General features: G+C 37.7%; 1 protein-coding gene and 1 long non-coding RNA gene across 2 annotated transcripts in view; one reads left to right on the top strand and one right to left on the bottom strand.

Annotated features, from left to right (window-relative positions):
- Positions 1–5967, top strand: part of chn1 (chimerin 1) — a 69392-nt gene extending 63425 nt beyond the window's left edge. The window contains exons 12-14 of the mRNA XM_049484977.1: positions 1934–2071; positions 3430–3535; positions 4772–5967. Of these exons, the coding sequence (XP_049340934.1) occupies positions 1934–2071; positions 3430–3535; positions 4772–4943 (416 nt within the window). The 3' untranslated portion in view covers positions 4944–5967. The remainder of the gene's footprint in view (positions 1–1933; positions 2072–3429; positions 3536–4771) is intronic.
- A 3384-nt stretch (positions 5968–9351) lies between these two features.
- LOC111194915 (uncharacterized) lies at positions 9352–14880 on the bottom strand. The gene is made up of 3 exons (XR_002651366.2): positions 14592–14880; positions 11538–11682; positions 9352–9558 (listed from the first exon to the last, which is right to left on the bottom strand). It is a non-coding gene; the product is annotated as an uncharacterized LOC111194915 (long non-coding RNA).
- Between the last annotated feature and the right edge of the window lie 1267 nt (positions 14881–16147).

The following is a 16147-nucleotide window of genomic DNA, read 5'->3' as shown; positions in this document are numbered from 1 at the left end:
CCCTTAACTAAGGTGCTACTTTTATAGTTAAGAGGTTTAGCAAGATTCTGAATGCTTTGGCCTTTAGCAGACATGGTGAGAAAACAAGAGAACAAAACCAATCTTTCTGAAACAAAGCAAAGCACAGACACTACCAGCAGATACCAACAAACTGTACTTCACAGAGGACTGCAGCAGTAAGTTTCAACACTAACTAAGTAAAACGTCTCTCTTTGTTAGAGAGGATCCCAGTTACAAATCCTAAGTTTACAGTTGTAAAAAAAAACAAAACGTCTCTCAGTTCAGAGAGGATAACGGTTACTAATTCTGATCTTCTAGCAGTAACAAACAAACATCTCTCAGTTTAGAGAGGATAACAGTTACTAATTCTGATCTTCTAGCAGTAACAAACAAGCATCTCTCAGTTCAGAGAGGATAACAGTTACTAATTCTGATCTTCTAGCAGTAACAAACAAACATCTCTCAGTTCAGAGAGGATAACAGTTACTAATTCTGATCTTCTAGCAGTAACAAACAAACATCTCTCAGTTCAGAGAGGATAACAGTTACTGACTCCCATTTTATCCAGCCATAATTTCTCTTCAGTTCGAAATGGCGTTTACTCACCAAGTAGGTTTCAGTAGGCCATCCGGGTCACGGCACCAAGTTGTTAGAAATTCGGCTTTCAGGAATCAGGAGTCAGAATCAGGAATCAGGAGACAGCTTGAGAGATGACTTGAGTTTATTCTCGTGCAGACAGAAAATCTACACGGGCACAGCTTAGTTGGTCGTTGCTCCCTCTGTGTCTGCCTGACTAGTCCATATGACTTGTCTGTCTGTTACTGTCTGTGACTGAACTAGACTGAGCTTGACTGAACTGAGCAAGACTCAACTAGACTGAGCTACTATGACATTTTAGCAGGACTTTACATACAGGAGAAACGGCTTTGAACACAGCAGGGGGAGAAAGGGTAAGGGTTTATGGAGGAGTATGTGGGGGGTGTCCTCATTGGGGGTGTCTCTATCAACTTATGTTAAACAAAGGAGAGATGTGAGAGATAAGGGTGAGGGGCAAAAGGTTAGGAGTGTATAGGGAAAAAGGGGGGTTAAGGAGTGAGACAGTTTAGAACCTAAGAAAACTTAATAAAAGTACAATTTGCTGTTGACAGAATCTCTCAGGTATGCTGGGCTGGCCAGAGCTGCTTTAATGTGAAAGTGGCGCATTTGTGGAAGGATTACGCTCCATCTGTACAGAAGCTGCGTGTCCCCAGGAGGCCCGGCTTCTGGCATTAAACACAGACATACCCAGGACAAATGGACAATGTCAGAGACAGCTTAGCCTCCACTGAGCTCGCACGCTGGGTTCATGAGGGAAAGGCTTCGGAAGGGAATGTTGGAAATGGAGAGGGAGGAAATTGAGCTTTTATTCAGCTTGCCATGTCTCTCAAGTAGGGAAGGACCCTGAGGCTAGAGTTCAGCTTTCAGAGATGGTGCTGAAGAAGAAGAAGGCGCAGAGTGAGTAAGAGAGAGAGAAGAGAAAAAAAAGATGAAGGAAAAAAAAAATACTGGAAAAAAAAGGAACTGGTACATAGAGTGAGAGAAGGAACATGAGAGAAACAGACAGACATGAAGTGGGCTAGTGGGGCATGAAAGAGAGCAGGGTATCACCCGTGGCAGCGTGTCAGCTTGGCTTCTAGCATTGGGATGAAAGACCCAGCAGCAGATTGAGGCCAAAGTATGAAGTGCCAGAAAGCACTGAAATGTGGCCGAAACACCCCACAAGCACAGTCAGTCCTACATCTACAAACCCACTCAACACAGGTTACAGCTGGAGACAAGAAAGTGATAAACAAAATGCCTCCTGTTCTCTCTCACACACTGTTTGAGCTGAGGTGAAATGAAGTGAAGCTTCTCTGCTGTGAGCCTTTAATCACGCATGCTTTCCTGTGTGCAGATGGGGAGAAGGCAGACATCTCGGTGAACGTGTATGAAGATATCAACATCATCACAGGCGCTCTTAAACTCTACTTCAGGGATTTACCCATTCCTGTCATCACTTACGACGCGTACCCACGCTTCATCGAAGCTGCAAGTGAGTCTCTGTCTGTCTGCACTCACAAAAAGATACAAAAAGACACTGGTGATAGAGCAGGGGAAGAATACAATCTTACACTAATATCAGTAACTAAGGTGCCAGGGTTATTTAAATATTTACAGATACTGTTTTAATTGATTTATTTGTAATAAATGTATATTAATTAATAAATTTACAGTTTAGCTTATGTAAAGAATTTATACACTCTAATCAAACGATCTAAAAATCTATTTTAGGACTGAGCAATATGACTGTTTCATTGTAGCGTGATCAATAAGGGTGGGCGATATTTCATGGTATTTTAACGATACTCAATATGCAATATGACAAAACACTGAATTTTACCAAATTGAAAAACCTCTGGAATATAATCAAGAGGAAGATGGTTGAGCTTAACACAAATTACTTGAATTTTTGCACAAAGAGTGGCATAAAATTATCCAAAAGGAGTGTGTAAGACTTGTGGAGGAGAACATACTGAGATGCCAAATATTTTTTTTTTTCAATGTAAACTTGTTTTATTTGCATTATTTGAGGTCTAAAAGCTCTGCATTTTTTTTTGTTATTTCAGCCATTTCTAATTTTCTGCAAATAAATGCTCTAAATTACAGTATTTTTATTTGGAATTTGGGAGATGTTGTCTGTAGTTTATAGAATTAAACAACAATATTCATTTTACTTAAACATATACCTATAAATAGAGAAACTGATTAAGAAACTAAAATTTAACCCTATCGTACAATCTATATGATCTATATAATCTGTAACTGTTTGCTTGCACTGTGATTTTAGACAATAAGCCTTCATGGTTGTCAATATAATTTACAATTGTATTGTAAAAATGTATTTTATTATCATCAGCAGGTTTTATACAGGTTTTATACTCACACACACACACACTCCAACTCTGTTTGTTGAACAAATATGCATCAGGGTTTGTGTCTGCATGCATGCTGCAAATAGTTTAGATTAGATATGCTCAGCTGCATTTCTGTTTATTTATATGAGCATCTCTACTGTTGTCCCAAAATAATGCTTGATTGCTTCTGTGATTAGCTGACAGCTCGTACTCAAATTCACATTAGCTCATCTCATACAGGCTAATATAACCAGCAGACCAAATGTGGGACCTTTCAGCAAAGCAGATGTGCTGCTAGACTTCAGTTATCTTCTCAGTCTTAACACGTTTTTCATTATCATGTAACTTGTGAGACATTTGCTATTTATGGCTGAGCCTGCTGATTGTAGGAGGCACTCGTTTTTTTGTTTTTGTGTAGGTTTCCCACCTTTGTTTCTCCCCAGTATGCAGATCTCTAGCCGAGCAGACAGTCTGACTTGTTTGTTTGTGTTCTCAGAGCTAACGGAGCCAGACGAGCGTCTCGAGGCACTGCACGAGGCTCTGAAGCTGTTGCCTCCAGCTCACTTAGAAACACTGAGATATCTGATGGCTCACTTGAAGAGGTGAGGAGCAACTTCTGCATGCCTGTATCATATCCACACATGCCGCATTATCTTTTTCTGTATTGTATAGGGTTTTTCTATACTGTATCGATACTCAAAAGTAGAGAATTGATTTTTACTCTAAATAAGTACATGTAAAGGTTAATTTCAGACGAAGAGCAATGTTGTATTGTCTTTAGATTAAATTTTTCTTATTGCATAAAAGTGGAATTTAGCTCAGTTTGTATGTGTATAATTTGATGTTTAATAGAATGATTTTCTAAAATTTGGATTAAACTACCTTGCACTATAAGGCCCACTGTACTATCAATTAATCAATCAATCAACCTTTATTTTCACTCGGTAAATAAATTGAGGGTAACCCTCATTTTCAAAGCAGTCGAGCATACACAACATTAAAAGGAATCGAAAATTAAGTTTAAATTATAAAAACAAGCAAACAATGTAAGATTTAATTAAGAAAAATGAAATAATTCAAAATAAAAGGATATGCAAAGAGGCTAAGATGTAGAGCAATAAAACAAAAAAAAGATTATAAGGCACACTATTAATGAACATCTATGTTCATTTATAAGGCACACTGGATTATAAAGAGCTTTTTTAGAGACACTATAAGGAACTTCCAATTTAGCAGGTCTCGCCGCTGGGTGGTGGCGGGGAGTAGCTAACTAAGTTGAGTAAAGCTAAGCTAAATAAACAAAACTGTAAATAAAAAAAGACTTTCTTTTAAAGTCACACAAGCGCTGGGTGTTAATCTACACCGATTTCTCTCTTGAAAACTGTTTATTTGGGTGAGTAAAGTGCTTTCGTTTATTCACAGTAAGCTTAGGAGCAGACTCCACTCTGAACGAGGGAATAGCGAGCACGGTTAGCTGGTAATGCTAATGCTACACCAGCCTCAATACTGGAGACCTAAACTAAACCTCTTGTATAACACTGTACTTTAGTGGAGTAGCTTTACTGCTCCTTACAACCTGACTGGTAAAAATCATACATAACACACACCGGATTAAAAGGCGCACTGAAGATTTTTAGGAAAACTAAAGAATTTCAAGTGTGCCTTATAGTGCAAAAAATAGAGTATATTGCTTTGCTTACAGTATTGTAATTTATTATTTGATTATTCAGTCATAGGCCCTGATCTTGATATGATATTGTATTGCCAGGTTCTAGTCAAGTGACAGCAGACTATATACCCACTGTATATTTATAAATGTGTAACATCTGTGTTTATAGGGTGACTCAGAACGAGAAGGATAACCTGATGAACGCTGAGAATCTGGGAATTGTCTTCGGCCCCACTTTGATGCGAGCACCGGACCTCGACGCCATGACGGCGCTGAACGACATCCGCTACCAGAGGCAGGTGGTGGAGTCTCTGATAAAGAACGAGGACATCCTGTTCTAGCCTCAGCACCATTCCACTGGCTGTATGAAGGAAGTTTTTCTTTTTTATCATGGACTGCGCTGCAGAGCTATAATGTATCATTTGTTACTTTTTGTGCAAAGACTTGAATCTCCAACATGAAGGACCCGCTGTAAAATACGACAGGTTTTCTCTCTTCTCCCCCACATCCAGTGGACCAGTACTAACTGCTTAGCGTTCTGTTCTCCCCGTTTAATGGGTGTGGATTACATTCCTTTACATTTTGCATGTCTTCCTCCCCATTTTTGTCGGGGGTCGTCGAAACTGAAGGGCGAGACTGTGCAGGACGAGCGTTGCTTGTTTTGGGGAGGTTTCAGGGTTATTGGTGGATAGCCCTGTAGCCTCCTCCCGCAGCATGTGGTAAAGCTCGTGAAACGTGACGCGTTGTGACTGTGCTTTTATTTTGTCCCATGGATGTACAGTAGTTCCCGCTTGCCAAACCGGGCCTTTTTTTATGGTGACACATTGTAAATATGATTGAATTGAATTCCAGTGATTTGTGGTGACACTTTACATGGAGGGCTGATTTATTTGCTGCACAGTTTATTCAACTTAAAACACCCCACTAGCAGTTTTAAACTTTAAACGGGGGAAGATTTTCTGATTTTTCTTCACCCCAGCATTTATTATTTATACTACCCTTATTTCTTGAATGTCATGGAACATATTTATGTAAGGCTCTCCATGTAAAGTGTTACCATTAATTTTTCTTTTTATTATTTTAAGATAAACCTTTTGGTTTTGGTTTTTGTTTTTTTTGCCTCACTTGTCTCTGCCTCTAATCTGCCTTTACATGCAGTACCTCTTCAGGTGAACCTCCAGAGCCTCCTCAGCTCTAGTCATGAAGAAGATTACAATCCGATTACTTCTCAGTGTCTATTATTGTAGTCTGGCCTTCAGAAATCTCTTGCACTCTCAACAGAACTGGTTAATGTTTTTGGCTGTAATGTTTTTGTATTTGATTTGCGCATGAATACATTAATTTATTAAACTTCACTTTTAGAAATATTGTGTTTTTATAGCCCTTTTTTATCACTGGACTGGAAACTGAATTCTAATTCAGATAATAAGAGCCACTTAATAGGAAAACCAGTTTTGGCTCCATGAAGAACAATGTTTAAAAATGTGTCAGGGTGAAGAACCTTTTTAAATGTCTCAGGAACTATTATTTGCAGGGCTGGACAGGGAAATTAACCCCGATATGTTTAGCATGAACCCCTTTATAATAGCACAACTGACTATTAATTTATGTAAGTGTTCCCTGGGGAAAAAACTCACTAAAAAACTATTAGATCACTAAAAAAATATTAGTTTCTTTGATTTAACCAAGTTAAAAACCTCTGGAATATATTCAAGAGGAAGATGGATGATCACAAGCCCTCAAACCAAGCTGAACTGCTTGAATTTTTGCACCAGGAGCAAAGGCATACAGTTATCCAAAAGCAGTGTGTAAGACTGGTGGAGGAGAACATGCCAAGATGCATGAAAACTGTGATTAAAAACCAGGGTTATTGCACCAAATATTGATTTCTGAAATTCATTTAGAACTTTATGAATATGAACTTGTTTTCTTTGCATTATTTGAGGTCTGAAAGCTCTGCATCTTTTTTTGTTATTCAGCCGTTTCTCATTTTCTGCAAATAAATGCTCTAAACAACAATATTTTTATTGGAAATTTGGGAGAAATGTTGTCTGTAGTTTATAGAATAAAACAACAATGTTCATTTTACTTAAACATATACCTATAAATAGCAAAATCAGATGAACTGATTCAGAAACTAAAGTGGTCTCTTAATTTTTTCCAGAGCTGTATTTCAGAAACAAATGGACAATAACGCATTTGAATACCCCAGTAAGTAATGGGGTATTCAGTAAAGGGAGTCTGACTTTTAGGCTACGTCTACCTTAGGCTACCTTGAAAGCTGCCATATTTTGTTTTGAGAAAAAGGCTCACCCTGTATTTAGTGAGCTGCTTATTAGGGTCCTCCTTGGCAAAAGTCAAGACATGTTGGCATGTTTATAATGTCTGCATACTTACAGTGACAGTTCAGCAACGTCTTTAAGCCCTCCAACCTTCTGTCAATCAAACAGATTTGTTTAGATGCCCCAAAACCCCAGGCACTGTCCACCCTCCAAATAACACTGAAGTTGATATGTTGGATGCTTATGCAAATGACGTAGAGGGGGATTCACGTGTGTTATTTTTAATTACTCCTGACCAGTGATGGTATAGTTACTTTGAAAAAGTAATCCGATTACTGATTACTCCTTTAAAAAGTAACTTAGTTACTTTATGGATTACTTGATTTTAAAAGTAACTAAGTTACTTTACAAGTTACTTTATTAGTTACTTTAAGCAGCTGCACACACCACGTCCCGCCGCCTTAACTTAAATTATAACCAGTTTTGCCAATACTCCCTTTATTGGAAAAAGCATTTTTAACAGCATCAATGTATCTCTAGACATTTAAAGTTACTAGTTTAACTAGTTAATAGTTAAAAAGTTAACTATTTCCTGAAAAAATACGTTTTTATAAAAATAAAAGACCATTTCTCTTGAATTAACTTAACATAAATACTTGTTTTTATAAAAAAATATAAAACATTGAAAGTCTTTCTTGACCTGACATATTTAACACTGTAAAACTGAACATTGAACCTGTTGTTCTCTGCAGGGCAGCAAGGAGTGGTATTATAAAACAGAACCGTGTATATGGTCGAGGACAGGGATCATATATATGCGGACTGCGGTCCGGGTCCGGACCCAGACGTTGTCCAATGCGGACCCGAACTGATAAACTACTGAGAAGGATTTAATTTTGACAGTGTTCATTTAAAGCGTCAAAACGAGAAAAACGAGAATGGGCGGAAACTAAAGACATGCCGAGCGCGCGAGAGAGAGAGACAGGGGAGAAAGCGAGACGCGTGTGATTGGGGGAGAGCGGAGGGGGATGGGGAAGGGAACGCGGTGTGTGTGTGAGGTGGAGAGAGAGAGAGTAACGCACAGTGACACAGGATAAGTAACTTTAATCTGATTACTGCATTGGAAATAGTAACGCGTTAGATTACTCGTTACTGAAAAAAAGAGTCAGATTAGAGTAACGCGTTACTGCTTGGGACCCTGTGTCAGCGTGAGGCTGCCGTAAAAAAATGCCTTTTTAATTTATTTAGACAGCAGTCATATTCATATTGTTCTACCCAGCTACTGATGCATCTGTAACTCTTTACAATCAGGGTAAAAAATAACAGTACTTACGACTGTAATAAACATTAAGTGGTAATTAAGTGGTAAATATTATTTAACATTTCTAAATTGTAATGCTTAAGAATGTTGTAAATAAAGATGAATTGCGATATCAGTTTTAACATTTTGTAGGAATTAATATCTTAACTAGTGTCATAATAATAATTAGTTGAGGCATTCTAACATAAGTATGGTTAAACAATGTAAATTAATTGTAAAGTGCTACTGATGCATCTGAGGCCAAATATCTTAAAGCAGGATTCCTCTACTGTAATTGTATATTTTGGTTTGTGGTAGACAGATTTACCTCAAACCAAAAGGATAGGTATGTGGTTTTAGCAGGTGTCCATTTCTGTCAAAATCAAGTTCACATTTTTCTAGTGTGTATGCTGACCTCGGACAGTACTTCTGAAATGCTAATGCTTATCTTTTGGAATTTGATTCCTTTGATTCTTATTTTTTAAAGCATCAGAAAGTTATCAGTATATTTCTGTAGGCAGGGCTTAATTTTGCACATGTAAATCCCAAAGCTTTAATCGTTTTAAAAGTTGTATATAGATATTTCTCAGAGTTGCACAGACAATTGTAGGCAGACGCCACCGGTCACAATAAATTTGAATGAATAACCTTCAACAATAAATTCCTGGCCAATACATTGAGGTAACACTTCATGATCAGCCTCAAGCCTACTATCCCATGACTTGTATAAGTAATGTCAGTGTAATTCCTAAGTGGTCAAACATCACATAGAGGCGAGTTGTTGAAAAATTACACTTTGGTTTTAAGTATAACAAAAAGGTGTAACAACACTGAGAGCCTTTGTATATTACCAGATATATTATTTATATAAATTCAATTAAAGGAATAACTTTCACTGAAATACAAAACTGAAATTGTCCTTGGAGCTGACATGACCTTATCAACCTTATCATATTTGGGAATATTAGACACATCAGCTTTTAACTTCAGAACATCTCTGTTCATTACATTAATAATAAATCAATAATTTCTGATTGATTCTTTCAGTGTTAAAAAAGTGGTTGAATGTGGGCATCAAATCCACATTTAATAAAATATTAAATTTTTTCCATAAACACATTTCAAGAAACTTAGCGATAGTGTGATCAAATAAACAGACACAAGTGATAGCAATAAAAAAACATTTATTGACAAAGAAATGTACAGTCATTAAAAAAATTAAGAACAGTTAAAAAAAAAAAAAAAAGTGTCCAAACCTCTTGAGTAAGCACAAAGGAGACAGCGGCAAAGAAAATTCTCTCAGAAAGAGAGATAGAAACCTTGAGAGGAACCCATCCTCCTTGGGTCAATACACAAATTGAAAAATGTAAAAATCTGAAAAAGACAAAGAGCATAAACATTAAATGAAACAAAAATATATACAATGCAAATATAAAATCCCGTATAAAGACATACAATTAATAAACAATGTAATACAAAGCTGAAAGAAAATTAAATAAAAATAATGTATAAATATCAGAATGAAGTACAGAAAGATTAATAGTAAAATAGTAAAAGGTAAGTACAATATTAATTGATTAAAGCACTAAAAGACAAAAGTTAAAATGTTTTTAATGAATATAAGCCCAAAATAAGACTAAAACACCAATACAATAACCATTAATATAGCAAGTAACTAAGCAATAAAATAAATATACACAAAAAGTGTATGGATTAAAACACTAACAGTATACTACATAAAGATAAATACAGTTAAGTAATTAATAAACATCAAAAGATAAACAATATCAAGATAAAAGGATTAAAGCCTTAAGTACATGAACACAAATACAAAACAAGAAGCAATTAAAAGCATACAATACACAAAACGATTAAAACATTTATATAGTTAAAGAAAATCATTACCTTTTTAAAAGTATGGAATCAATAGCTTTATTAATACCTGCTATTTTCCTTAGGTGTGTTTTATAAAAAACCCTCTAAACTAGAGAATAGAGCTGGGCGATATGGCCGAAAAAAAAAATTAGATTTTTTTTTTTAATCCAATTTTCGATTTAAATCGTTTTTTTCCCCTACTAAAAATCAAACTAAAGATGATAAAGAAATGGTTAAAAACTAGTTCTTATTTAATTTGTTTTCACTTAAAATGTTCCATTTGTGGTTAAAGTGCAACCAGAAACAAGCAAAAAAAACTATTGTAAACAGTGAGAACATCTAGTGACTTTTAGAAAGCTTTCTCCAACATAGTTTAGGTACACAATGCACCCTCAAACTTAAAAAAATGCAGAGTACACAGAGCACATTATAGTAAAGTTAAATTGGCTGAAATTTATCCCAACATTTGCAATACTTGTGATTGTCGGCACGCTGCCACGTTCAATAAAAAAAATATATAAGTACCTACAGAGTGTAAGAAACAGACAGAAGGAAATTACAGTCGCTATAGAACAGGCAAACAGTTATCCAGTGGGTAGCTGCTACATTAAGGGTGAAGAGAGAAGAGTGTTCAGGTACCTAACGATTTTCCAATGATTTCACAGTTGCAGACACATTTCCGAGTCAGGGTAAAATCACGAGAGTCTGGCTAGAGTCGAGCTGCAGTTGAGTTGCGGTCGTGTCATCTCAATCGTTAAGTGTAAGGTGGTTACGATTGAAAGTTTTAGTCAGTCGGGTTTGGGTACTGGCGCTCCGATAAAATAAACTGTGTTTATTTTTTAGTTATTAGCAGTGTGAGCAGAGCTGTAAGATCGAAAGAGCGTATTACACCTCTCTGTTTGGAAATATTTTAAAGTGGACTGCAAAGGCAGAATTTTACAAGGTGGGAAGGAAAAAAAATGCACATTCAACAACAAACATGATTTACCACCTGAGAAACAATAAGCACCCAGCACAATCCTCCCAGTACACTGCAGACACTCAGTACAATTAGCAACAGCACTGCCAACACATTTCTCTGTGTGTGTTTCCGTCCCTTAATTAGTTCCCCCGGTAAATCAGTAATAAGAACAAATAGAGTAATAATATTAAGCTATTAATGTATTATCATATATATTCTTCTCTCTTCATTCATCATCTTACATTTTTTAACTATTCATGCATATTTACAGTTTTTTTAAGCCGAGCTGCCTCAGCGTACTCTGAGAATTGTAATGTTTCTGTCTAATATTTTATTTTATATACAGTTTTTAGTTTTGATTTAGGTATGTTGTTAAATCATTGTTTCAATAATAATTCATTTATTAATAAAAACATAAGGGACAACTTGGATGTGTTCCTTTTTTTCCATTGCCAAAATATTGGATTAAGAAAAATAAATGACTGACTCAGAGGCTAAAAATGTGATTGGGACTTACCGCTCTGCACTACCATCTCAACATCCTGGGACCCTCCACTGCTGCTGGATCTTCCTCTTTTGGGTGGGGATGGAGAAGGTGGATGGGCCAGTGCTTCAGCTGGAGCTCCAGGACACTGAGGATGTTGTGTCTTTTGGAACTGGGCCTGATTTTACAGAACAGAAACACAACAGTTCATGGTAGCTGTATCAATTTATCCAATAAAGTAGATCTACAGGTCTTACTTTATATAAATAAAACTAACCGACACAAAATAGAATTAATAAAATATATATTTTTTTAAAACACACAGGCCTGCATGAAAATGTTCAGGACATCCAGAATGGCAAGTATTTAAAAACACAGTCCAGTGTTAATTTTTAGTAACATGTTTAAAGTCCATACTATCAAGACAGTGAGACAAATACAGCAACTTTTCTAAAATTACACTCTTCTACTGCAGCACAGACTTACACTCCCTCATTAAATAATGCTCAAAATCAGAAAAAAACAAACAAACACACCCTGGGAGGTTAGCTCTTTAAATAGCTTTTGACCAGCATAGGTAATGTTTATTTCTGGATGATCAGCTGGACTCAGCAGGGCCAACATTAGTAGCCTAGTCTTTTAAAATTAATTAACTCATTTTTTAAAACCCATCAAGTCCAGTAACAGCTGTGTTTATTTGTTTTTTAAAGTCACTGGTTAGCTGCGGGTGTAACAGCGATCTCAGTTTACAATTATGCAGCCACACATCTTATAAAATCTCCTGCTCCTAACCAAATATCCAGCACAACAAACACAGCTTTAAACCCAAACCATCGCTGTATAAACAGAGACAGAGGAGAAGTTTTCTTTCAGTGTTTTCTGACAGAAACTGTGAGGATTAAAAAAAAAAAGACAAGTGTGTTTACTAATCCGTTACTTGTTCGTGATGAAGTTAACGCTAACTTGCACGTACAGTGGATTCACGAGGTTAGTTAATAGTATGCAAAATGCAGTGAATGCTCGCGCCTCGTGTTTGGGGTCAAAATAAACTAAACACCTTAGCTAATAATCATGGACTGCAGAAAACTAAGCCGGAGACACAACAAACGCTAGCTCTGTAAGTTAGTTGTCTAACGGAGTTACATGAAGTGCAGCGTCACCTGCTCGTTCAGAAACAAAACAAACACCCAGCGCTGTTTAAGAGCTGATTCACGACCTTCTCTCTCAGCACAGGGTGTGTTTTTCTCAATCAGCAGCAGCTTTTAAACCACGCTGTAGTTCAGTAATAAAGATCGCGTTTCACCGAGAGCTGAAACAGCCAGTTAGCTAACGGTAGTTAAAATTCCTAACAGGCCTGAGAGCTCCTCTCTGTACTCCGGTCTAATCCGGCAGGGTTTTTGTAGATATTTAACTTCTGAATCTTATTAATTCTGAATTAAAGTATGGTAATCTGGCTAATGTTAAAAAGTCAACTGGCTTTTTACCAAAACACTTTTAGTTAATTTATACCCAATTTTAGCGGTGTGTTCCAACAAGATGAATAAAAAAAAAATAATAATAAATAAAAAAAAAAAATTAGCGGCCGTCTGCGCATGCGCGAAAATTAGCGGCCGACTGCGCATGCGCGAATATTAGCGGCCGACTGCGCATGCGCCGATTTTTAAAATTGGCGCATGCGCAGACGGCCGCTAATTTTCGCGCATGCGCAGACGGCCGCTAATTTTCGCGCATGCGCAGTCGGCCGCTAATATTCGCGCATGCGCAGTCGGCCGCTAATTTTCGCGCATGCGCAGTCGGCCGCTAATATTCGCGCATGCGCAGTCGGCCGCTAATATTCGCGCATGCGCAGTCGGCCGCTAATATTCGCGCATGCGCAGACGGCCGCTAATTTTCGCGCATGCGCAGTCGGCCGCTAAAATTGGCGCATGCGCAGTCGGACGCTAATATTCGCGCATGCGCAGACGGCCGCTAATTTTCGCGCATGCGCAGACGGCCGCTAATTTTCGCGCATGCGCAGTCGGCCGCTAATTTTCGCGCATGCGCAGTCGGCCGCTAATATTCGCGCATGCGCAGACGGCCGCTAATTTTCGCGCATGCGCAGTCGGCCGCTAAAATTGGCGCATGCGCAGTCGGACGCTAATATTCGCGCATGCGCAGACGGCGCTAATTTTCGCGCATGCGCAGTCGGCCGCTAAAATTCGCGCATGCGCAGTCGGCCGCTAAAATTGGCGCATGCGCAGTCGGCCGCTAATATTCGCGCATGCGCAGTCGGCCGCTAAAATTGGCGCATGCGCAGACGGCCGCCCTCTTTTTTTTTTTTAATCGTCTTGTGGGGACACACCGCTAAAATTAGGTATAAATTAACTAAATGTTTTGGTAAAAAGCCAGTTGACTTTTTACAATTAGCATACTTTAATTCAGTATTAATAAGATTCAGAAGTTAAATATCTACAAAAACCCTGCCGAGCTCTCAGGCCTGTTAGGTATTTTAACTACCGTTAGCTAACCGGCTGTTTCAGCTCTCGGTGAAGCGCGATCTTATTACTGAACTACAGCGTGGTTTACAAGCTGCTGCTGATTGAGAAAAATAAAAAAACACCCTGTGCTGGGAGAGAAGGTCGTGAATCAGCTCGCTGGGTGTTTGTTTTGTTTCTAAACGAGCAGGTGCTGCTGCAGGTAATCGAGCTAACTGTAGCTAATTAGCTTAGCCAGCCATCCTCCACTCGCTAGCTCGCTAACGTTAGCTATCTTACAGCGTTTTTCGCCATTAACATGCGTTAAAATCTTTAAATAGTGGTAAGACTATTTAAAGCGTGTTAATGTCGAATAAATAGTCTTTAAATACTGGTAAGACTATTTAAAGCATGTTAATGGCGAATAACGCTGTAAGATAGCTAACGTTAGCGAGCTAGCGAGTGGAGGATGGCTGGCTAAGCTAATTAGCTACAGTTAGCTCGCTTGCCTGCAGCAGCACCTGCTCGTTCAGAAACAAAACAAACACCCAGCGCTGTTTAAGAGCTGATTAAGTATCATAATAAGACCGCGCTTCACCGAGAGCTGAAACAGTCGGCTAACTAAATTACTCACCGGGACTTACAGAGCTCCGCCGCGCTACGATAATCTATTCCGGCAGGGTAATCACTAGTGGTGCTGGAGGCCCGCTGGAGGCCCGCTAGTGCCGCTGTTTTAAGACTAAGGGGCTTTAAATGAAAACAGAGGAACGGTGAAACACAGTAAACAGCACCGCAGCGGACCTTCAGCACCAGAGTGAAGAAATACTGGATTATTTGACCCAATATATAACTGTTCCCCATAAATCACAGCGAGGCTTTGGACTCATGCAGTCCCCATGCAGCTCCCGGAAAAAAGGACGTCTTTCTAGTGGCTACTGATTCAGTGGAGTGGAGCCACGACCATTCAAAACTAGGTTCGGGGGTTTTTGTTGCCCGAAAGGTTTTTAATTTGTGTGTTTTAATATATTTATTATATGTTATATTGTATTAAAACGTGAGATATAAACGTGAATAATCATAATTTAATAGGAACGGTGAAATATATTATTTTAATTATATTAAATATCATGCCTCAAAATCTCAGATCTCCCCCTCTTTTCCAGTGATTTTGGTTTCTTCCAAAAGTCTGTTGATGAGAGGGCGGGCGGAGCTGGACTGGAGAAACAGGGCCGGTGTTCTGTCGAATTCTGCTACCTTGTCGAACCGTGCTGCCCCAATGTATATTTAACTGTAAAAATACAAAAGAAGCACTATTTTAGGGCATGTACCCAGTGATATTCCAGTAGATGTACGTTATTAGATTTGGATTGCATAATTCATTGCACAATGGCAAAGTTATAGTAAATATAGCTCATTACAAACTGCTTTTCTATTTATTTATGATAATAAGTGTAATTTTTAGTTTCCATTTACACTTTTGTGCAATGACAGTGCGTCCAGGTTGTTTAATGCACATAAACCCCCTAAACCAGATTAATTATACATAAAACACGAGAAAGAATTAAATTGTGTAGGTCGGCGCATGCGCAGTACCTTTGGGAAGCATGTATCGATGGGTAGGAAAATTCGACAGAACACCGGACTAAAAAAACTGTTTTAACACACCTTGGGCTGAACAGCTGTATTCACTCAGTCGCAGTTAAATAAACTCACTGGCCATTTAGGAATCACTTAGACCAGAATTATAATAGAATAAACAATAAAATAATAAAATGTTATATATATATATATATATATATATATATATATATATATATATATATATATATATATATATATATATATATATATATATATATATATATAATCACCAGTGTCAGTGGCTGTCTTTACACTACAAGCCTCAAGTGTTTTTTTATTTTATATAAATTAACCTTTTTGTCAAACAGCACACATGCTCTCAATATTTTTTTTTTGGCTGCTCTGCCAATGCTGGCTGATAATGACAGTGTTTAATGTTTAAAATTAAATTACTCATGATTTTCCCATAATGCCAAAACAGGTCCATGACCATTTGAAAGAGTACAACATAGGCTATGACTCCTGCAAGTTTAGGTAAATTTCACTGTATTGTTTATTTTATATTATTATTAATTTTTATTCATGTTTAAAATTAAATTTCTCATGATT

The sequence above is a fragment of the Astyanax mexicanus genome, chromosome 11, assembly GCF_023375975.1.
Source record: "Astyanax mexicanus isolate ESR-SI-001 chromosome 11, AstMex3_surface, whole genome shotgun sequence".
In the NCBI taxonomy this organism is placed as follows: Eukaryota; Metazoa; Chordata; class Actinopteri; order Characiformes; family Acestrorhamphidae; genus Astyanax; species Astyanax mexicanus.
The sequence above is the reverse complement of the archived record's forward strand: the minus strand, read 5'-3'. Positions and strand labels throughout refer to the sequence as shown.